Source organism: Haemaphysalis longicornis, unplaced genomic scaffold (assembly GCF_048455015.1).
Source record: "Haemaphysalis longicornis isolate Haplotype H1 unplaced genomic scaffold, Haemaphysalis longicornis Haplotype H1 scaffold_1, whole genome shotgun sequence".
Taxonomy (NCBI): Eukaryota; Metazoa; Arthropoda; class Arachnida; order Ixodida; family Ixodidae; genus Haemaphysalis; species Haemaphysalis longicornis.
Window position 1 is genome coordinate 415,676,220 of NW_027526203.1, and position 25,064 is coordinate 415,701,283.

Sequence of the window (25,064 nt, forward strand, 5' to 3'; positions counted from 1 at the left end):
TTCCCGCGTCCCCCTGCAGAGATCACGCGGTGTTCGAAAACGCTATACATTCTCAGCTAATCCTTCGCATGCACATGGATATGCACGGGGACGCTTAGATGATCCTGGCTAATCCTTGGAATGCGTTTCGTCTGGAACGTGGACGTATGACTATTGACCTGGGGCAGTTTTTTTTTCTTGACACATATATCTAGCCAGCGACGGCACGTCATTTTTCTCGTTGCTGCATTGCCTTCAGTCAATCGTGGCTTGTTCGTTGTAGTAGGTACCAGCTAACGTACTGCATTGCACAGGCGGATATAAACGGGTATTCTGCCACCTAGACGGCCCCTAAAGCTTATGAAAAACTCCGCCGTCTCAGTGCCATAACATGGGGAATTCGTGACCGAGTGGTTATACCGGCTGCTTTAAAAGCTGTGAGGAGTCTGTTCGATACCCTGTACTCAAAACTGCATTTTAATACGGCGGAAGTTTTATAAGCGGCACTCCCCAAACCTATCTAACCCGTCGATGTTTGCGTAAACTTCGCCGCATCTAACGGCGGAGCCGAGAGTAAATATAGTAGTGCACCTCACCCCCTTAAGACCCCTTCCTTCGATCTATGGATATGGAAGAATGACGGATTGGCCTCTTTGCGCGTGCGGGACAGGGCACGTGATCTCTAACCACACTTTATAAATGGCATCATAGCGATATTCGCTTCGAGAGTGGCGGGCAAGTCTATGTCGCGGACGATGTAACTATGTGGGCAACACGCGGATCGGACGGCCAGATGATACAGGACGCCCTGCAAGAGGCAGCAAATTTAGTTCTGAACTATGCCTCCCTGGGAGGCCTGTCTTGCGCAGTGGAGAAGTGCGGGCTTCTTGTGTTACCTCCCCGCATGCGACCAAGCCAGAAATCTCCGTTTACCCGGTGCCAATAACTTGATCCCCTGCGTCACCCGAGTTCGAGTCCTAGGCATCCACCTACAGTCAAACGGCCGCGATACGCACACAGTTCACCTCCTCAAAACCCAAACCGCGCAAATCGCACACGTGATCCATCACATCTCTAAACGACGCGCCGGCCTCAAGGAAACAGACACCCTCCGCATTGTTCGGTCCTTACCCATCAAGCGCCTCGCCTACCCCGTCACCTTCCACAATTTGCTCCGCTCCGAACTCCAGCGCCCCAATACAACCTTACGGACGGGAATCAATCCTGCCTTGGGCCTTCCCCCCTACACTTCTACACAACGTCTCCTTAGAACGATGGTTTGGGATAGTTGGTGCATAGTAAATGAAATTCAAAAACAGCGCAAAAAGACGGGACAAGAAACGACGACACACGGTGCTGTCTCCTTCAATTGGGTCAGCTTATCCACCTTAGCACCACCCCCACCTGTCGTCACGTGCTCGCCCTCCTAGAATACCCCACGCCGTCGTCCCCTCTCCCACCAAACCCTGTGGCTCTCGCCCCTGTCCTTCGTTCACGTTGGCAAGTTGCCCCGCTCCCCAAGAACATGCACGCGGAGATCAATCAGGGCAGCCGCCGCGAAGCGCTAGCCCGCCATACGGCCATGACCCACGCGTGATTTACGCCGACGCAGTCAGTTACCAAGCCAACCTCAACGCTAAACTGGCAGTGGCCTCTACAATTGCTGGCAATGCCCAAACAACATGCTCTGTACGCGCAGATTCCATCACGGTGGCCGAGCAGGCGGCCATAGCAGGCGGTTGTGTCCCACATCACCACCGCCCGGCTCGGGGAAGCTGACGACGGCGATACCTGGGCAATCACATCAGACTCCCAAGACGCCTGCCGTGCATATTCTTCTGGACTCATCTCCATCCAAGCAAACAACATTCTTGGGCACTCCTATAAATACATTCAAGCTTCCCTTCATTCTTATCGTCTGGAACCCTGGCCATGCCTCCCTTCCTGGAAATGAGCACGCACACGCGCTAGCCCGAGAAATGACTCACCGGGCGTCAGAGGAAGTGGACAGACAGATCCAGGGTGACTCCAAGGCACCAGCTTCCATCATCCCATCCCACGAACCTCTCAACCATACCCTGACGCTCGCCTACTACCGCACACAATGAAAAACACTACCTCCACCCCACCACTCCCTATCCCGCGCCGACGCCACGTCATGGCGGCAGCTCCAGACACACACGTTCCCAAACTTACACCACAAACACCTCTTCTTTCCCACCCAATACCCTAGCAACTGCCCGGCTTGCAAGAGCCCAACTCCCACCCTCTACCACTCTGTATGGGAGTGACCGCGTCCACCAGACGGGATCACCCCTATACGCATCCCCACCCTCTCTTCTTGGGAGGCTGCTCTGTCCAGCACTGCCCCGCAAGACCAGCAATGGCTGATTGAGCGTCCGCCATTGAATTCCTGGACTGAGGACCCCACTCATCGAGAATATTCGATCAACAAATGACTTCAATAAATGTTTCCCCACCACCACCGACGTCTTCTTGAGCGGTCACACTGCAGTAATTTCGGGGTTTTAATAAAAGCCCCGTTTGTTTGGCCCCTGGGCCTCTGTGCGGTATGCGCACAGAAGTGAAAATACCCATATAAAACGTTTTGGTATCTGTCACTTCTGATCTGTCACCTCTTATGTCACCCAGGAGCTGAGAATAGGCCGGAAGCATACTCCTCAAACAAACACACATATTTTAAACGGGAAGGATGTGGATATTTTTACTACCTTATCACTACAGATATGTTACGTTTAACATGGCAGATGCGTGTTTTGGATGCGTGCAATAGAACGCAATAAAACACAAAAGCGGCCATGGGGAAAGTTGTGCTTTCGCGTATAGGTGCAGACATATTTGCGAGTTTATGTTCCGTGCAAATGCATTCAAAACGTGGCCTGAGCTCCCTTGCCGTTCCTTTCGCAGTGGTGCCTCGACCCGGCGTGCAGTTGGAGGGCAAGCCGGTGCTAGTGGTCGCCCAACCTCCGGGCGACCTCGTGGCGTTGCCCAAGAACAGCAGACGGTGCGGCCTCAACGCCAGCTTCGCGCTGCTCAACCCGGCGGCCGACCAGCCGCTGCTTCAGTGGAGGCCGCAGAGCAGCGCCAGGGATTCCCGCAACGAGTCGGCACAGCTCACGTGAGGCCATTACTGCAGCTCTTCGATTTCCCGTTCTGTCACAGTGCACTCGAATGCAGTCGCGGGGTTCAGCTTCCCTACCATGCCCTCGATTTACCAATTCATGCCAGCCACGATGAAACTTTGGCGAATGACGATGCCGAGCATACGATTGGACTCAAAAATGCGATCTGCGCTGTGGCATCACGCAATGCAAGTGGGGCGTTCTGCATTGCGCAGTATTGCAGCACAGATGGCATTTTTGAGACGTAGCATGCCCGTCGCTGTCATTCGCCGAAATTGTTTTGTTGGTTGCATGATTTGTTCAATCGAGGGCATTGTAGGGAATCGAACCACGCGACTGCATTAGAGAGAGAGAGAGAGAGAGAGAGAGAGAGAGAGAGAGAGAGAGAGAGAGAGAGAGAGAGAGAGAGAGAGAGAGAGAGAGAGAGAGAGAGTAGCTATCAGGACTATCCTCCGCCACCTGCCCCATTAATAAACTTTCGCAAGGTATCAGGGGCTAAGGCGTTGTGCTGCTCTGAGCCCAAGGACGCGGTTCCTTTTCTGATGGAGTCGAAACGCGCAAACGCCAGCGGGTTGGAGATTTTGGCGCACGTTAAAGATCCCCATGGGATCGAAGTTAATCCGGAGCCCTCCACTACGGTGCGCCTCGTCGCCTGTGTAGTGTTGGCGCGTTAAACCTCATAATCAATCAATCAACCTTCGTAAGGTACGACTTGGCCTTCATTCCTGAAATGCGGGAATGTTCTGACTTCTGGCTGCTTTAGCATGATAAAAGCGTGCGATCATTTAAGTTTTTTTATAACGTTCTGGGGCTTAAACCGCTGATGCAGTGAAGGGGGAAAAAGAGAAAAGGTCGACAGTAAAATGTTGACAAGAGCCTTGTAACATATGCCTGGTTACATTTTTCTGTGGAAAGGGCGAACTGAGCCCCAATAAACGTGCCTACCGGCGTACAGGTATATAAGGTTACAGCAGTATACTTGCTCATATCTAAGCATAAGGACATAACTGGGCACCTTTTCAACCATGGTATGGTCAGCTTGCTCGGAAGAAAAATGGCAGTGTTCAAGGTTAGTATCAAGCACCCGTCTCTCTAAAAAAACGTTCTACGACCTAATCAAAGGTGCGTCAGGCTGTAAACTACACGCTTTTCTGCGTTAGTGAAACAGAGTTATTATCGCAACTTTAAAGGTATTATTGTTCCTTGTCAGGATAAATATATTCCCATTCTATATGCTAAAAGAAAACCAGCAGAATATAGCAATGTTGGAAGTATTACTACGATATTTGCCGACAAGTCTGGGCTACTTCTCTTTGATACATGGTCACACAATCCATGAGGGTACGTATTAACGTACCCTCATGGATCGTGTGACCATGTATGACCATGTATGACCATGACCATGTATGACCATGTATGATCGTGTGACCATGTGTGACCATGTGTGACCATGGATCGTGTGGCCTCTATAACAACAAGAATGCCGTTATGGTGTCCTATATTAAATTTCAGCAATAGGTACAAGTAGGATACCGGAGCCATGATTATGGTATTTTGTGCCAAATTCAAGACTGCTGCCGGCACATGGTGTCGGCGCAGATCCAGTACCATGGCACGTCTATGGCCGATAGTGTCTCGTCGGGCTTGCGCGGCTTAACACGCAGTGTATCTAATTCACTGGCACCAGTTTCGGTTCCCGGCGTGAAAGCCACTCAGTCAGTAATTCGTGGTTAACACCGACATATACGTGTGTGGACGCGTATTCATACCAGCGATTTTGAGGCAGCTTTTATATTGTAAAAAAATCGGAGCGCGCGGCCTTGAATTTCACACCATTTATATGACGGTCAAGTACGTTATACCTATGGCTCTATGAGAAAAGTGTTGATCGCGATGTTTTTAAAGGGGTGCGAACTAAGGGAATGGCGGGTATAACGCCACTTCTTATGAGACTTTCTTTTTTAAGGCCAGGAACCACATTCAACCGCCTTTAATCCCCCCTTTCCCCACGCACACCAAAAAATAGACAAAATAATTTACAACTTCCTGCTCCCAAAAACGCTGCACTTAACATTCCAAATCCTTTGAATTACCTCCTAACTGCTTCACCACTTCTCCAATACCTGGCTGCGATCAGGCACAATCGCACAACCGGGTTCCCTTTTACGCTACCTCACATCCGATTCTCGCCCTCACTCTTTCTAAACCGATTAAAAAGCGATCCCGCTCCGTTAGCGAGAAAGCACTATTAGCCTGCCTCGGCCGATTCCGCAGATGCTGAAAGTCATTTACTCAGTGAACCTTCCCCTAATTTCCGTTTATAACTCTTTTGCACTTAGGTTAATATGCAGCAAAGGGAGGGGGCGACGCGGGTATGCGAAGACCCGACCTTAGTCCTAACGTCATACTCTGAGGCCCGACGTCGCCAACCGGTACCCGCAGCTCGACATTCTGTGAGTGTAACGTTGCTTGGCATGTCGTAAGGCTCAACTTAAACGTTATCGAACCCTAAGCATACACATAGCACGTTAGGCCTAAGGTTTCGCATTGAGGTCTAACGTCGTCAACTGGTGCCATTGAATAAAGTACTCATTGTGCTCGCTATACTTTAAGCTGTGGTACCGGTTGACGTCGGCAAACCTCAAAGCGAAAGCTTAGGCCCAAGCTCCGTCGCATAACCGACACTGGCTGCTGTTATTCTAGCGAAGACATGCATACGCACACAGTAACACGCATAACCGCAGTGGAGTGTTGAACAACGTTTTATAAGCCGGAATGTATGCTACTCCGCAGCGTGCGTTGCTACGGGCACTGCCGCCCGCTGTGCATTCTGGGCATTATCCAAGCGATCAATGAATCATTCAACTAATTTGCCAGAGTGCAAGTGATAGAAAGGTCGCCACGAGAGATCTTTGCCCGTGCTTTGAATCATGTGAGCGTGCTTTGAAGCCTACCAAAGGGTTACATACCCATAGAGGGGCACAGAAGAGCACCCACAGTAGCAGTGGTGTATCGGAAGCGCTTTGTCAGCAGCAATGTATGCTGATTTTGCATAATATTCCGTGGTCGGCACAGCCAAACCTACTGTACAATATTTTGCTTTTATGAAGCACTTACGCAGTTGCGCATGCAGAAAGCCCCTAATGAACAGTTGTTTTTGCTTTTTCGTTTTCGCTTGTAGTTGTGGTCAGCTTTGCGCCATGAACGTACGTCGCCGGCGTTCCCCGCGCAAGTATAGTCATGGTACCTCGGCTACAGCAATAGACGTATGCAGTGGATTAGCATAATGTAATAACTAACAAAAGTAATTCGCTGCTAGCAATTAGGTCGAGAAGTAGACTTACGCGAGCTTTCCCTGTTCACAGAAAATTATGTTTTGTGTGAGAAAAAGCAGTGCCCATTTTCTTGCAACAGGTTTGCATTCGCTCAAATAGTTTCTTCTTCAAGTGAAATCGTTGGCTCACAGCACACGTTGCTGTGTAGAATCTGTTACAGCTTTGGATTTGGGGCTGCCTTTATAGGAATGCCACACGCGTCCCCCTCTCTGAAAGTATAAGGGGACCCTTCCCCTCACTGCTCTCTTCTAAAAGCGGTGACCAGTGCATCATGTATCAAACACGGTTACACAACACCACAATGACAGCACTGCGTTTAAAGCATTCCCTGTCGATACAGCAGCCTATGACGAAACAGTGCAGTCACCAAGTAGGGCATGAGTAAAGGAAAAGCACAACGAAATCCCAAAACGGCGGGCTGGTTGCGTCAGCATGGCTACTCACAAAGCTGCCGAGGAACGGTCAAAGTTTATGCAGTTTTAGCTTTTGTTTTACCTCCGTGCGTCTGAATTTGTTTTGGAGGTAAGTTGACGCTTGTGCGGTATATTAAACGACAAACTTGTGTTATGAGTTTCCAAACCACGCGAGCAAGCTTTAACAAGAAGGGCTTTGTTCTCGTTTGTTTTAAATTTCGCGTAAACCTAGTATGACTTCGCTAATGACAAATTAATTTCCCCGGAGAGTTCAAGGCATTACAAAAATATGAGAAAGATGTGTTTTTTAAGCCCAAATCCCAGCTGAGAACTTAATCAAATAAGGCTCGAAAGAACTAGTGTAAGTAGAAACGCACATGATATACGCTGGCGCTAGGTCGGTTATAATTTAACAGTGGTTTTGACAACGACCGAGACAGCGTCCTTCCCTGGTTTTTGTAAATAAATGTCCCCATGACGCCCAAGAACCAGGGATGACTTAGTACTAGTAGAAATTACTAAAGCTATTTTAGCCGCCACGACTCTTGCTTATGAAGTCACTGGCCGAAAATGTACCCGGGCGCATAACGAACACCATACAAGCAGCTTAGCTGCGAAGGGCATGGCGTAACCACTCGGCCCCTCTAGGGAATGGCTGGGCTTGGTGGCGTATAGTGAACCTATGCAGTGCCGCAGCCAGCGCGTCGGCGCCAGTTCCTTCACGCCATTCGCCTACGGTTGCTATATAGCAATGCGTAGTAGTTGAGTGACCCCGCATGCATTCAAGGGCGTCGAGGGAAGGCGCGGATAAGTCCAGGACTTCAGCATCTCTTTCTATTGAGCTCATCGAGACTGGCGTACAGTTCAAGCAGGAGCGAAGCGTTCGTAGGCCGCGAGAAAGAGCGAGTATATGGAACGGGGGAAGGAACAGCCAGCACTCCGGTTGTGTCGTCGTTCCTGTATTCACGCCAACGCAGGACGACGTCGGCACGCGAGTGGCTCTATCGGGTTGTAACACGCCACCGCTCGCAGAGCCCCTTGTGTACGGCTACCAGCGTGAGATGACGCGGGGGAAATTAAAGCTTGCATTATGAATGGCGCAGAAGAGACAAGGGCTCCTGAATATTTTACCGGACGTTCAGGTCCTTCTGCTATTCACTGCGCGCGGCGGAAGCTCGAGCGAGTAAAGAAATATGCCAAAAGTAAACATAAACAGAATTTATTCGCGAGAACGGCCACTGAATACGGGAATAGGGCGCCGACTCAGAGCCCTCGGGAGACACGTTCTGCCATTTCTGAAGCGTGTTAATCTTAATTGCAATTTGCCGTCCCAGAAACCGTCGTCGTGTTATTCCCATACCTTTTTCTCTTTGTTCGGCGTATTTTTGTGAGGCCTCTTTAATGAAACAATCGGATATCTCACTCGGAAAATCGACTCGTCAGAGATCTGGACAGGGCGTATGCATTCCATAGGGGCGTAATCGATATCGTTCAGCACACAAGGTGCTCATTTAACGACGAGATTATTCCGCTGAAATTCCCTTTTTTCCTATCGTTGACGGCTTCAGGGTAAGTGTATTTACATTGTTTTAAAATTTTCCCTCAGGGCAGGGAAGAGTGGTGAATATCTACAAATTGTGAAAAAAAAAAGAACACGTGAAACTTTGTCGATCAATCACGTCATCTTGTAGGAGAAATTCCGGTGAATCGGCATTGGTTTAAAGTAAAGTGCAAGGAATGTGCAGAACAGGTTTCATACATAACGCTCGTGTCGATTAGCTAAAAATTCGGGTGGGTAATTCTTTGTGAACCCTGGGTTATAGTTTCCGTGGGAGTTCGACGAAGACTGCAGCTAATTTAACGTGGCACAAAACTTCGCGTAGCGCAAAAAAACGGACGAGCACAGAAAGACTTGACGGGCACAAGCGCCAACTTCCAACTGACCTGTATTGGCAAAGTATTGGCAACTGACCTGCATTGACACAAGGCGGGACATTATCATACACAACAAAGAAAACAAAAGAAGCAAAACGATATGAAATTCGCGCACAAAACGAATCGGGATTGCTCAGCACGCCAATCAGAAAACAGGAGAAATTGTAGAGGCGGCTGAGATAGCACTCCTGGGTGACCGTTATCTGAGAAGGAGATTGGCTATCTGTACGGCGGGGGCTTCCACCGTAGTCGATTCCTTGTGCTGCCTTTTTTGACGACGCATCCTTTTGCAATTCATTCTGTGTACTAATTTTATATTGCTATGTTTCTTTTGTTGTATATCTTGTGAGGGATAATGTCCCGCCTTGTGTGGGTCAATTCGTGCTTTTGTCAATAAAGCTCAGTTAGAAGTTTGCGCTTGCGCCCGCCACGCCTTTCAATGATGGTCCGGTTTTTTTTTTCTTTTTTACAGCGACGCCGTTAGCATGTCGTTTGTCCGAAAATTTCTTGTCGTAAACAAAAAACCCAGGTAAAATCCAGCAGTTCTCGCCCAAGATGCCTAGCGCATACGTCAGGTTAGGCAGGACCAAGCATGTGCCACCAGAGAAGCCAAACGCAATCTTTCTTTGCAATCAGGCATAAAGCATAGAGTTCAGTATTAGTTAAAAAAACCACTTAACAAGCATCGAAACCGCACTATACATGATAAGGCGCCTGTGAACAATGGGACCCACCTATGTGTTCCTGTAATGACTATGTTTGCAGCTGCTCGCGAAAAGGGGGGTTGACGTCATTCGTGGGCGAGCGCATGCGTCAGGCTGTGCCGCCAGAGAAGCCGAGCGCAAGTGATAAGCCCGCCGAGACAACCAGGAACACTTCCTATCCCCCCCCCCCCCCCCCCCCCCCTATCAGCATGTGTAGTGGTCTACAAAAGCTTCGCTGGACATGCACTTTCGCAGGGCGGGATGGCGGCCATTTTTTTTTTGGTCTACACCAAGTTATGGATCACTGATACCTGATACCACCAACCCAACTCTGCTAATTGAAGGTAGCCTGGACAGGTCACCCGTGGTTCGTTCACCTGTAAGAAAGCCTTCAGGGGTGTGGAAGCTATCAAAGTGGGCTGACTTTCCCCAACTCTTGTTCCTCTAGCGATTTTTGCAAGAAATCCTGAAAAGTACTTTTGTGAAATGGCAAATATTTCAGTGAATTTATTTATTGCTGAGAAACAACGATTTTTTTCTACGGCCTTTAAATGCGTCCCGACGACTCCACGCACGACATAAAATTTTATGTGTAGTTTTGTGGTCGCTTTTTAAGACTATAGCGCCCGGTCTCCACTGCATTGAACTACTGGCATCATTCAGTGGACGTACTGTGGACAGTGGACGTACATTTCCCTCTCATTTCATTCGGCGCGCGTAAAATGAGCGACAAGCACTTGCTTCTTCAACCGTTATGATGACTTCGCAGGCCACATTAGTTTTCTGTTGGCGCAGCGCGGGATTTAGCCGAACTAACCCTTAATAGATACCTTTATAAAATAGACGCCTCAGCTTCACGTTAATATTTGCTTGGAATCCGCATTATAACCGCAATCGTAGCTTTAACAACCACTTCAAACCAAGCCTTTCTTCCAGCTTGTAGGTTCAAACAGAAAATAACATTGGGAACAAGCCCGCGTGAATCGAGGATTCAGGATTTCTCGTTCTTATTATTATCGACTTCTTATACAAACATAACGTCAAGCTCACCCTTTCCTCGTAACGTTGTGCTGCGTTGTATTTAGCTTCGCGATTCTAGCAACCAGCTATAGCGCGCATTCGTTGTCCCCGACTGCAAACATTTTTATACAAAAAACTAAAAAATTAGGACTGGAAGCCTGGTTTCGCTCTGGATATGTTGATGTGTTTGGAGCGTATTTATCTCTCTGTGTGCAAGTTATGCCGGCTTGCGAGCGTGTGTGTGCGCGCGTTTGTGTGTGTACGTGTGTGTGCGTGTACGCGCGTGCACGAGCACGTGCGTGTGTGTAGAATATCCTGGTATTGGAGAAATTTTTGACTATAACGAACCTTTTTCGGTGGAATTTATGGACTACGAAAAAGTATTTCATTCCATAAACACCGCCGCCGTGTTGGAACCCTTGAGAGAACGGAGAGTAGAGGAGACGAACGTAGAGCTCCTGGAGGACATATAGAAGGAATGTACGGGCACAAAAACCCTTCGTAAGATAAGCGGGAATTTCCCCACTAGGAGAGCGTCCGACGACTCACCATCTCATCGAAATTATTTAAAGTATTTATAGAGCGGGTATTTCAGGAGGTTAATTGGGAGACTGGAGACGAGTAAATGAGGTATATTTGAGCCACTTGAGATTTGTGAATGATGAAGACTTCTTAGCGATGCGGGACAATGCCTTCGAAGAAGGCTTCAGGAACTGTACAAAGAAAGGTTAATCGTAATGTTAAGAAGAGACACACACATACATACATTATACATACATACATACATACATACATACATACATACATACATACATACATACATACATACATACATACATACATACATACATACATACATACATACATACATACATACATACATACATGCATGCATACATACATACATACATACATACATACATACATGCATGCATGCATGCATACATACATACATACATACATACATACATACATACATACATACATACATACATATATCAAATCAAATCATGTTTATTTGCCATCATACATGGTAGATGGGAGGGCGGCGTGAAAAAAGCTGCTCAAAGGCAGCTTGACCAGCCCACAGCCCCTGATTTATTTTGTTCGGCGCAGCACCACAGTTGCACATCGGTACAGAGCATGTAAGTGGCACTATAAATGAACTGAACACACTGGAAGAAAATAAAACCCTCTCCATCTCTTGGGAGAAGAAGAAAAAACAACAACAACAATAAAACAAGTTCCAGTGACAATAGAAAACGCAGCATAGCAAGAAATCACAGATAAAGGAGGGCCTCAAACTGTTCAAAGAAGTTGCAAGGTCTTGTAAAGCATTCGGGTCGTGTCTTATCTCTGTTTTGAACTTCACGCTCAGTCAGTATTTATATAAGTCGTGAATACTGATTATTCTGTCATTGTGGAATAGTTGAGCAGTGTGGGATCAGTATGATGCGTTTTAGCCATGTCGAATAATTTTTTTTTGTGCAGGATATAAATGCACTGCAAACTAGAGGGTGCTGAAGCTCCCCCTACGAGTTGACAATAGTTAAAGGGGCGCTGACACAAAAATTTTGCATCTTGCTTTTTTTGTTGCGATAAGTAGCTAGTGACCTACTTATAACCTGTAGAAACCTCATTTGCTTCAGCGTGCGACGGTTGTTTAATTAGAGGCATTTTCAATGCGGCCAGTCGCAGCTTCGGTTTCAGCGAGTGCCGCGAAACGATGGATTTTGTGGATTTTGTGTGAACAAAGCTGATCACGTGACCGTCGGAGGGATATCACGGAGCAGAGCCGCCGTAGCACCGTCGAATCCGCATGGACGGCAGTTTCTGCGAATGCCCCCACGTACTGATCTCGTGAGGCGCTTAATTAAAAAGCGACCGTGGATGTGACGAAGTCGCTGCGAGTGCAAATGCTACCGCGGCTAAAGAACGACGCGCGACGCTCGAGACGGTGGGTGGCAAGACGCGCGCTGGGAGCAGCCGGCCGGTCTGCCTACAGGTCCGCCTACAGATGTGTTCGGCTTAGCACTGCGGCGGATATTTGAGTGCCGCTCTCGTAAGCGGTGCAGATGACAATTTTTAATGCAACCCGCCATCGCATCATTAACTCCTTTCTCATTTAAGCCACCATGGTCGGGACTTGGGACAATTTCGTGCAGCGGTAACAAGCTATCACTCGAGCTACCTGCGCCGGCCTGGGCCACTTCGCGGCCGTGGGCGCCGCCTGCACAGCGACCGTGCGGCTAGCTCAGTGGGCTTTTCGTGCCTCCGGCGCGTTTTCGCATCCAATGGTAATAAACAGTAATAGAAACAGAGTGCCTGGAATCGCTGTAGAACTTTGGTCGCGGCCAGCTGCCCGATGAGCTGACGAAATCACGGCGCCTCCGCCGCCAACGATCGGGTCGTTCGTTCTCGAGAGCAGAAGCTCCGCCCTCCGGCCCTCCGATTGGAGCGGCGAGCCGGGCGAGCCGGCGAAAAACGCCGGCAGTGCGGAAGCGGCAAACACAAACTCGTGGCGTGTTTGGATGTTGTTTATTTACACAATATCTTCGGGATGTCGATTGCGCGTGGTCCTCTGCTGGCTGCTCGGTTGCGTTTCGCACACTTTAAAATTGATTTTAAATATGTTGTAGGCTGTATTCGCCGCTGATATTTTGCAGATGATGTATATGTATTCCCACCAATCTATCTCCGAAGTTATCTCGCCTTCAAAATTTTGTGTCAGTGCCCCTTTAAGATAAGAGAAAAAAAGCGAGTTATAAAGAAGCAATTTAGTTCGCGTTGGCCGCAAATGTTTTCATCGGCCTACCATACCAGCGATTGAAGCTAACTTCGTCGTGAGAAAGCTTATATGTTCGTCCCAGGACATATTGGAAGAAAATATTACGCCACGACACTTGAAGCTCTCGACAATATCTACATTACAGGAGTTCAGTACTATGGCTTGATGTGCTGCGATGACCTTGTTTATTGGCCGAAAAATAACAGCTTTAGTCTTCTGTTGATTGATACGCATGAAGTTTGATGCTGCCCATTTTTCTAGCACTGTCATGGTGTCGTTACATGCGGATAATACATTCGAGATATTTTTTCCTGAAAAGAAGATGCTAGCATCATCTGCATAAATAATAAATCTCGCGTCACGGTTAATTCTTTACAATATCGTTAAGGTACAGATTAAAAAGGAGAGGTCCCAGTATGCTGCCGTTAAGTACACCAGCGAGAATAGGTTTAACTGCAGAACAGGCACTAGTCAGCTTAACAACTTGCTATCTATGGGATAAATATGACTGTATTAATTGCAAGGCTGTACCGCGAATGCCGTATTGTTCTAATTTTTGTAACAAGATACTATGATCTACAGAGTCGAAAGCCTTTGAAAAATCGACAAATACACCAAGCGTTATAAACTTTTTTCGAATTGTTCAAGAATAAAGTCTTTTTGAGTAACAAGGGCCAGTTCAGTGAATTTGTTTTTAGTGAAGCCAAATTCATGGGACGTAAGCAGTTCGTATTTCTCAATGAATTCGGATAACCGCTTGGGCAAAAGCTTTTCGAGGACTTTTGAGAGCACTGGTAATACAGAAACTGGCCTATAGTTTCCCAAATCATTTCGATCGCCTTTTTTATATATAACAGTTACCTTTCCCACCTGCGTTCTTTCCGGGAAGACTGCTGTTGTGATACATGTGTTGAATATGTTGGCGAGAGCTGGCGCTACGATATCAGGGACGTATTTCAGAGGCCGCACCTGGAAATCATCAATAATGCGGCATATAGTGTTTTTGAGATTATGGATTACAGACATTATTTCGTGAGCTGTGTAGGTCGCAAAAATATAGAATCGCTATTGGGAGTACTCATGTACTCTAAGGCGTCTGACATTCCACTCCACGTGGCAGTCCCACGAATCAAAGAGTTAAATGCATCTGCTAAGTCCTTTCCGGATAGTTCTTGACCATTAACTTGTAATTTCGAAGGTGCGGCGAGAGAACTGCCGCGGTGCAGTAGATGGTTCAGTCGAGACCATAGTAAATCATGTCTACCGGGTTCAACGTTCAGCATAGAAAAGTGATACTCTTTGCGCGCATCTCAGTTTTTTGGTCAGCTTGTTTCTCTGCTTTTTAAAGTATTTAAAGTATATATACATACATACAGACATATATACGTACATACACACATACGTACGTACATACATACATACATACATACATACATACATACATACATACATACATACATACATACATACATACATGCATGCATGCATGCATACATACATACATGCATACATACATACATACATACATACATACATACATACATACATACATACATACATACATACATACATACATACATACATACATACATACAGCGAATCAGAATAGGAAATGAGGGGCTCGTTGAAATAAGACCGAAATAATGGTTGGCAGTCAAAAAAACCTCGGAAAGCAAAGGGGAGAATGTGGTAGGTCATTGAAACAGATAAGAATTTGGAAAGACAGAAAGTGGAGGAAAACAATCCCACCCGGCGGGCATTTTTCCTCCACTTTCTTTCTGTCTTTCCAGATTCTTTCTGTTTCGATGACCTACCACATTCTCCCCTTTGCTTTCCGAGGTTTTCTTGACTGCCAACCATTATTTCGGTCATACATACATACATACATACATACATACATACATACATACATACATACATACATACATACATACATACATACATACATACATACATACATACATACATACATACATACATACATACATACATACATACATACATACATACATACATACATACATACATACATACATACATACATAAACACAGACAGATAGATGGATGTACGGATTGACGGATGGACGGATCGATGAATGGGCGCACGGACGGACGGACGGGCATCTATAGTTACCCATCGCTACCAACAGTTGAGATGCATATAAAACGACCAGGAATAACAGCATATAAGTAAGCGCACTTTCATTTACATTGCCCAAACGTTCACAATTATCCGCGTTGAAACCAATCAGCTATTTTACGATGTGAGCTCCGGGCTACGATTAAGAATAGCATACTGGCCATAGAGAACAGTATTCAGAGAAGTGCCGGATGTCTGATTGATTTCGGGAGCCACTAAGGGAAAGATTGCCGCAGTTCGAAATTTTCCTAGGCTTGGTGACTCATGAGAAGCTTTTCTTTCTATTGCAGGCACTTGAATGCACTCAAATTCAGACTATGCTATTGCATCGAAAATATGCCCTTTACTTTCCGGGCAGAAGGTGCATCCGCAATATTGGACAATAGCAAGCTGTTGAAGTCATTTCGGTCAGCTACGGGCGACACGTTAGTACCCCCACAACGGCTCCCCGTCGGCAAGCAGCGAGTAAGGCACGATTGTATAGTGCACGCATTATCAAGCCCAATTCCGTGCGGTCTCGCTGAGCTGATTAGCTGCATTATTAGCCAACTGTGTTATTCGCGAGGGAATGAAATGGGTTCTTTTCCTCCTAAAGGCAAATCATAAACGTGAGCGCGATTTCTAATCCGCTAGCGTACGCTTTCACGTAGCCGAGCAGAGGCGCGTTGTATTTAAGGCGTCAGCTTTATGCCCGCCACAATTTTGCTGGGGCGGAGGGTAGTTTTGTGGAACTAGGTCGGCTTCGCCGAAAGCAGGTTTGTGGGAATCGCGCCATAAAAACGTCAAGCGCTCTCCCCCAGATTTTATGTTCTTTCTTTTCTATCCTTTGATGTGACGTCAGCCCGCAGTGAGCGTGGGCGGCCGGGAAAAGGGATGTCTTATAAAGTGTTTTTGATCAGCTCCATCAAGTGGGCGAACGGGGACAGTTCCCATCATTGAATTGGCGGAAGCAAACAGGCTGATTTGCACATTTTGCGTCCGAGGGAAAAACAGCAGCGCTGATCAAGAAGCAGATGAAGTGGCGAGAAAGGCGGCGCTTTCCTCTCTGCGTGCGTCAAATGGCACCGTGTTTGCCTGTCCTTAGGGTGCGTCTTGATTTTAGCGTGTTCGTCTTGCCTTTTTCTTTTTCAACGAATGGTTTCCTTTGTGCACATCTTGTCCCCTTTCAAAATCGTAGAGTAAAGCATCAGGGTCTCTAAGACCGACTTCCTTATGCGAGGGTCCCCGGTGAACTTTTTTAAGCACCCGCCGCGGTGGCTCAGTGGCTAAGGCTTTCTGGTGCTGAGCCCAAGGACGCGGGTTCGATTCCCGGCCGCCGCGGCCGCTTTTCTGATGGAGGCGAAAAACGAAAGCGCCCGTGTGTTCGAGATTTCGGAGCACGTTAAAGATCCCCAGGTGGTCAAAATTAATCCGGAGCCCTCAACTACGGGGCGTCTCGTCGCCTGTGTAGCGTCGGCGCTTTAAACCCCATAATCACTCAGTCGAACTCCTTTAAGCGACATGTTCGTCACACTTGCCAGGTAGCAGTGTGTCTCTATGAGATCAATGGTACATATTTCACCGGTGTTCCTTTTTTTTTTTTTTTTTCAAAAAGTCGACACGCAAGTGTGCTAGCACTGCCCAAATGTGAACGCTCGAAACCACGAAGTACATGCATAATACGCACGTATACAGCTCTCTTCAAAAACGCTGTTAAAACTATTTTTTGTTTAGGGAATACAGTGATGCCAGCGATGACGGCATTTTCTGGGCCGTGTCGGGTCGCGTGTAAAAATTTCTAAGCATTCTCAGACATTAAAATAAACAGCATACGAGTAATGCCAACCCGCAGCATTACGTAATTATGAGCGCTAAAATAATGCCGTGTACATGATGAATTGATGTCATCCAAGTGTGTGGGGGGGCAATGACACAATTTCTGGTCGCTCAAATATTTGAATATTTGTTGTCAACAAAACTTCCGCCGCTTGAACTCGCGTTCCGGCCTGGTTATGAATACTTTATACGTGCCTCAGTTCAGAAGGGGAAGCTCAGTGAATTGGTAAAAAGTTACGAGTACGCTTCAATGGGCTGTAACCATTTCAAGAACGCCAACTATGGTGGTCTGAGGCATGCTTGCAATTGTAATCGTTCTTTGCCGAGTACTCCGACGTGAGCAATACAATGCCTTGGATCTGCGCGAAAAATGCGGAATTGTCCAAGTTAGGACAATTAATTGTCATAGTTATGTGACTGCATATCATTGTATAAAAAATAAAGAAAGTAATATAACCAAACAAACGAAAAGTCGCCAATTTTGGCCATTGATAGCCAAATATGGCAATCTGGCTACTGACGGCGATACTTGACAACCATCGCCCGTCATATCGAACTAAGAGCAATATTAAATATAAACGCCCAAAATGAATTAACTAAATCGCGAAGGAGTACCTAATCCACCGTTCTCACGCGATTAATTAAAAAAATTGCCAAAAATAAAAAAAAAATCTGATAATGAACTAACCTAACCACAAGGCAGTATCAAATTCAGCGACCTCACGCGAATAACTAAAAAACAAAAACGAAGGAATGGCGTTGCATGGGTTGACATGCCACCAAGGAAACGTAAAGTTGGCGAAAGGAAGTGGCGTAAAAATTGCTATGCATTAGTAGACAATTCTAGGAATTTCTATAGCTTTATTGCTGTAACAAGCGTCCACAGTTCGTCTGAATAATTTTTTTTTCTGCGCTTCTGCGAATGGTAGTGAGCGCAGTTACATCGAAACATCCGGTGTGTAGACAGGCACACCACAGTATATGACACGCACAAATCTCTGAAAATCCCAGGTTTCTGGCCCAAACTGTAGGTGGCCAAGCAAAAATTGCGGGCCCAGTTGGACTGACGCCATCTTGGCGCAGCTCTCGCCGCGCATCGCGCGAGCCGCCGCCATCGGCGAGTGAGGCCTTTTTCCCGAACCCCATTGCACCGGATTCCTAAAGCGTCGGCATGAGAATCTGCGTGCATGAAATCACGGACGCACTTTCGGGGGGTATGCGGGCGGGGATCTTCTTGGGCCTCCACGGCGCGAGCCTTGACCAGCTGGACGGGGGACAGCGATTCGCGCGGCGATTTTTTAACGGGACTTCTGGCTGCCCTTAGGCGTGCGCACGCGGCGAGGGTCGTAAATTAGGGCGCGAGCGCGCCGTGGAACGTGGTCGCCGCCGCCGACCTGCGCCGAACTCATCAGCGGGAGTGGTGACCGCGGCGGCCTCCCTCCCCTGACCTTGTGCACTCCGCGACGACGGACGCTGTTTGGGCTCTTGGAATGGCGATCGCTTACTCTTTTCAGCCCACTTCCCCTCGTCACTTCGCCCGTGCATGAACGTATTTTCGGAACAAAAACCAGGGTCGCTTAGGCGCGCTACATTCGCCAATCACTGCGTCGTCTGGCACAAGACCATCTTGCAAGGGCTGCTCCGACGTCTTTTATGCCCGCCTGGTTCTTTATGTAAACAACAGATAATGCACGTGGCACACAGTCCACGGAAGACGGGGACAAGCTTCGATAAATGGACAGATTTCTTTTTTTAGCGAGATTAGAATTCTTGGGCTACTTCATTCAGGTGCTGGTCTGCCCGTATACATCTGTCAAACCATTTTCCCCTACGCTCCCAGAGCGCGCAAAAGCCGCACTTTGACCTTTCGCCGAAAGTGAGGGAGGGAGGGGGGTAAGTGAATTAAGTTCGTCAACACAAATATGCCCCACAACCGGGATATGCTAATCGCATCACATCAACAGCCACCGGAGATGGGCTCAGCCTGCCTTCTTTCGAATAACGCTATTAGCTTTCATTGGCAATACTTGGTTGTGTACATATGCACTCTGGGTCGTGACAACGGTCGGCTTAAAGAAGTAGGAAAAAAGGAAACAGAAAGGCCGAGAGGCCGGCCAGGTGTAGAGCCAGGGTTTCTACACGGCATTAAAATTGAATCGGGCATGGGCTATTTGGCCGTCCGTATCACGACAGCGCAAACACACGCAGTGCAGTTGCCGCTTAATACGCGTTTGCCTATATAACGGCATTCCAATAAACCATTTACTCATTGTTGTTCCTGCCATCATGTATTTCCCTTTATCCTTTAGGATACGCACGCTGCTATCAATGCAAGGGAGTGTTAATCAGGTGATAAAAGAGAGGGCTGCTTCGGCTTTAAAAGTTTTCTACGTATACTTGTCACGGCTATATGGAGGGATACTGAGGGGCAGATAACTGTTGTTATCTGTCGAGATAACCATTTTTTCTCGACAGGAGCCCATTGGTTTTTATATGTTTGCGTGTTGGTTCATTTAACGTAAAAAGTATTTTCAATCTTTTGAACGCCCTTTTAGGCCTAATATCTATAGATAGTTTGCATCGACGTCAATGTAGCTGCCATGTTGCTGCACGCGTGCGCAACGGAAGGCTGTAAACTTACCTACCTTTCTTATCCCGAACCATATCTCTTATCTCTTATCTCGAAGACATGTATTGGACTTCCCTCCCGTTACACTGCGCAACATAACTGGTATGCTTGTGAGATGGGATTGTGCATCCTGTTTTGGTTTGGTTGCACAGATGCGGGGCAAACAAAGCATTACGACCGCTGTTCCTGAAACTATTCCTGCATTACGTATTTTAGGCAAGATGGTCGGCTTTCTTTTCCTTTCCTCTAATATAGTCGACTTGAGTCGTCATGCCTCTATCCCGCTGATATTTTCTCTTTTGAAAGCGGTACGAGAACCTTTTCTTGTACGCCACACTCAGCTCCTCCGCCTTGTTTTCAGCAAGTCTGTCCACAGCATGAAATGTCCGTCTCGGAGATAGCTTCTGCTTTTACAAATTTAGGAGTCATAAACGGGTACAATCTCGGAGACCGAGAAAGGGCCGTTTTGACTCGAAACGGCTGGACGAGACACTAGAATTAGACAAATGCATTCTCAAGGTTACTGCGAGCATTTCAATCGCTCACAAAGAAATTAAGAACAAACGGTTTATTGCGTCATTACGGTGAATAAGCACTGAATTAGGATTGCCGCTGCGGAATAACATTAGAGGAAAAATGGGAAGACCTAAATGTCTTAAAAGTAACAAGCAATATTTTGGTTTATATGGTATGGGAGTGGGCTCAAAAAACGTAAATGTGTAGGTCACCTTAGCCTGGAAGCTGCGGCGTTGCTTGCTACTCCAGGTGGTGATGGAAAAGAGGGAATTAGTCGCTGTGCACACAGGAACACTTCACCGTCATACAACCCCGCACACACACGCAGGAGTGAAAGTATTCACAGAATTCAGTCACAACCACAGTCACTGACAAAGGACACCGGGGATCCTGTGGCGCGTGCCCCAGAGGCTGCTGACCGCTATTGTCCGAGAGCATCTCCGATTTTAAAACGCGTAGTTTATAAGATTCAATATCGTCCTTATAGAAAGCCATGGTGTCGCGGAAGAAGAAAAATGCACCTCACATGTTCAATGTCTTTACGGACAGCCCAGTTCGCACAGAGGCTGTATAGGTAGTGTTTCATGTTGCATTAGTTGTTGCATTAGTCTATATACATGCACCGTGTTGCAACCGATATGCCACAGAACATGGAAGCCACACCGAATCTCGCCGGGTCACTGGAATCCGCTCGACAGTACATCATTGGCCAAGGGTGGCGAGGGCTGTAGTGTCGGTGTATGTTTCTAGCCACACCACAGTGAGCAACAAGCCACTGTAGCGCTACGCCACGTAGCACTCTTGTAGTGGACCCGCCGCGGTGGCTCAGTGGCTAAGGCGTTGCGCTGCTGAGCACAAGGTCGCGGGTTCGATTCCCGGCCGCGGCGGCCGCTTTTCTGATGGAGGCGAAAAGCAAAAACGCCCGTGTGTACGAGATTTCGGTGCACGATAAAGATCCCCAGGTGGTCAAAATTAATCCGGAGCCCTCCACTACGGCGCGCCTCATCGCCTGCGTTGCGTCGGCGCGTTAAACCCCAGAATCAATCAATCAACTCTTGTAGTGGGGATGTGCAGGTTCCCCTTCCCCGGGCAGAAATAAAATGATACATTGAAATCCCCCAAGGCCACTGAAATTACCCTGCATGCACAGACAGTATGCCTGCTTAAGAATACATTTCAACGCAGGCCGCAGAGCAGCAAGTCTTGTTGTCATTGAATATGTCTCTATAGATTGAGGCCGGAGAAGCTTATAGCAGATTATGTGGCCTTGGCAGACCAATCAGTGCGCACACGCGTGTAATTGCAATAGCAGTTCCATATAGGCTCCAAAGGGCTGGAATCGGGGTAATTCAAGGTTTGCGGTTTCGGGGAAGGGGTGGGGGGTGGGAAGGATCTCTTCGTGTTGTGGATACCTCCGTCCAGGTATTCTATTCATTTACCTTTCAGGCCGCAGCAGTCCCATAGCACGTTTTCTATTGTTGCTGTGACGCCGGTAGTGCGCGTAATGCAGACTACAGTCCGGTTTTCCGTCGTCTACAGACGGATGGGCGGCCACTTTCAGACTTATTTGCAGAACTTTACGATGATATCCTCCGTAAGCGCCGCTCCAGTGCAAACCATCTGTATCAGCAGGTACGGTCCCTGGGTAAGCCGTTGGATAGCACCGTGGAGATTTACGGTGCCTGCTCTCGTAACCGACGCTGACCTTGTCTGGCAGCAGCTTTTCGATTAAGATGTCCCACATCCAATTTTAGTAGGCGTGGCGGTTTGTAGTAGCGGTTTGTCACCGATAGTAGCGGTTTATCACCGACTATGATGAGTGATGCAATTGGCGGTAAAGGCTTGCAGAGGGAAACAGTTAGAGCAGGTACAACTCTTCCAACCTCGAATGTCTGGAAGGCCCGTCAGTGTACGTTGACATTCGCGATGTAAACCTCTAACTGCTTCTGCTGCCAATTGGTTAAGTTCGAGAGAGAAAGAGGGAGAGAGAGAACTTTATTTTTTGGCTGGGTGTTTGTAAGGAGGACCAGTTCTCCTCCCTAAACGGCAGCCACCAGTGCCTGGGCCGTGGCGGCGTTTTCAGCGAACTAGAGGGCCCAGAATTGGATGTCTGGGTCGGAGCTGAGCAGCACGGTCTCCCACCACTCGTAATTCGTGATTTTGCGACCTTGTTTGGTCGCCTGAGGACGAGCCCATAGTACATTTGGCGAAACGCACGGCCCAGTAGCAAGCTTTTGAAGTCAGAGCCTCCTGAGTGAGCAAGCGGAGGGGGCGTGTCCCCGCGCTGCCGAAACTGTTGCTTATCCCTTCTACTGGGTCTGTCTGCTGGCCCCACGCCGGTTTCAGTTACCGACACACTCCTCCTCACGATACATGTAGCGGGACTGCCAGTGTACGAACCCACCGTTCGGGTGGTTGGGAAATTGGTTAACCGGCCAGTGTAAGGTATATCTAGTGTACATTGTGTTGTTCCCCGGAGAAGGAACGCCATCCTGTCTGGAGAAGGCTGCATGCCTGTGACCCTGCACGCACCGCCAAAGAGTGCCCAGCGATGTCTTCTGGTTTCAAGTCAAGTATTATGATCCGCCGGTTCTACCTAAAGGCGTTATTTATCGTATAGATCATGTGTTGAAGGTGCAGCGTTGCATGCGTAGATACCTTGATACTTGCCCCTTAACAAACTGACCTTACCTAACCTTAACCAGGAGAAAAAGGGAGAAAACTTATTTAGAACCAACAGTGCTTCATAACAGATTGCAGTTCTTCATTCCTCGAATGCTAAACTCTGTTGTAGTAATTTTTTTAATGTATTCACTTGTGCTTGCTGCTCCTTAGAAGAAGAATCTAGGGTCAGCCAAGTCGGGTCAATAGAATGTGTGGGCTTTGTTGATGCCCATCGGAAGCGCACCTGAACGGTGACCGAACACCGAGGAGGGGGGGAGCCAGCTAGTTTAATTCGACCACTGAATGGTCTTTGATGTCCTCGGAAATTTTAATAAAAGGGCCCTTCTCATTTCCAATTACTCCCTTGAAAGAGCGGTCACCTTACTTCCTGCACAGGGAACGCTTGAGCTGAGCAAAAGGAGGAGTGGGCTGCCTTGGAATTCCTGGCGAATATTTGCTGAACGCAGATTCGGTGGACGTAATGAACTCTGTAATTCGTCGCTCGCTCTCAATCTACTTGCAATATATGAATAAGGAGTATCTATGCATTGATTATTAATAAGCCTCTTTTAATGTACTGCTTCCATTTCTAAAATATGCAAAGACATGTTAGCGAGGAGTAAAACAGTACGCGGGAGAGACAAGGACAGGTCTAGCGCCAGTCCCGTCCCTCCCTTCTCTTGCCTTCTCTTGTGCGCTGTTTTATTCCGCGCCTACATTTTTTGTGTGCCACGGACGAGCTAGCCCAGCAGCAAATTTATTCATCTCCTTTCTAAGCTCACACACTTCATTAATATTTTTTATCTCTTTTGTATATACGCGTTACTCTCTCTTCATTTTTTTCTTAGCCCTTATAACTTATTTTTTTACTTTTCACCTCTATGTGTTTTTTTTTTTCAAATTCGATTTCCTTATTCTTTTTGTGGTTTTTGTTCATTTGTTTCGTTTTTAATTTTCATTGTTTATGTCATCTGTGCTTGGTCCCTCAGCATCCCCTAACCCCTTTCCCACCACAGTATTCTTTGTTTACCAAGCGTTTCCGTCCATGGGGTAATCATCGTGGCCGTGTTTACGGCTTTTATCTCAAGCGTACCCGTATAATATGCGCACAGGCTTTCGCTCAAATTCTCAATAGCGAGTCAGTTTTGTTGACCATCGCCTTGTGAACTTTACGCTTCCCGGAGGCTAGATAAACACAAAGTATTCACTAATAATGCATCTCATGTGTCACTCTGTCCCAGATGGCTTCCTGTTCTTGCGAGTCTTGAGACAAGGCTGCCGCAGTCATAAATGCTGCGCTGTCCTCCAAAGCGTGGAAAGCCTGGGCCCTTTCGACTTTAATATGAGTCGCGCGGAAATTACACTACGCTGCCCGTGGCGCCAAAAAAATTCGCTGAAGATGGCTACGTGGCTGGAAGCAATGCTAATAGGTGCAGTTGCGGATATTACAGATATTTCAATGCGTGTCGGCTTTTGATGGTCCCGGTACCTAATAGATATGGGCCCATGCGACTATCTGTGCTCTCCTGTGGTTACAGGTGCAGCAGTGGCGTTTTATTCCGAGCAGAGTTCAACGATCACACCACTGAAATGTTATCTGCAACTTGTGGACGTGCTCTCTACGGCATGCCAAGGAATGAGGCACACTGCGGTTGCGTGAAAGAACTCTTTACTTACATTCTCCACCACGCTGTCGCCCGTCCGGGCATACACACAGACACCATCACCACACTCTGCGTCCCGAGTCCCAGTCCCCCGCGCGCGATTCCTTCTTCAACCGCCCGCTCCTCCCCATCGCTGCTTCTGCCCCGTGTCCGCCAGCGCCATCCCTCGGGCGCCGACGTCTCCAAGTCTTGCGGCCCGGTGGCCGCACGGAAGGCGAGGGAGGGAAGGGAAGGGAGCCCATGGCGAGGGGGCTCCAGCAACACCCTCTAGGCCAGAAGGTGTCGTGCCAAGGCGCTCCCCACAAACTCATCACTACAA

At 47.7% G+C, this 25,064-nt stretch overlaps 1 protein-coding gene across 1 annotated transcript in view; it reads left to right on the forward strand.

Annotated features, from left to right (window-relative positions):
• LOC144155589 (uncharacterized) overlaps positions 1 to 25,064 on the forward strand; it is a 509,077-nt gene that overhangs the window by 231,255 nt on the left and 252,758 nt on the right. Inside the window, exon 3 of the mRNA XM_077687126.1 lies at positions 2,908 to 3,118. Within this exon, the coding sequence (XP_077543252.1) occupies positions 2,908 to 3,118 (211 nt within the window). The remainder of the gene's footprint in view (positions 1 to 2,907; positions 3,119 to 25,064) is intronic.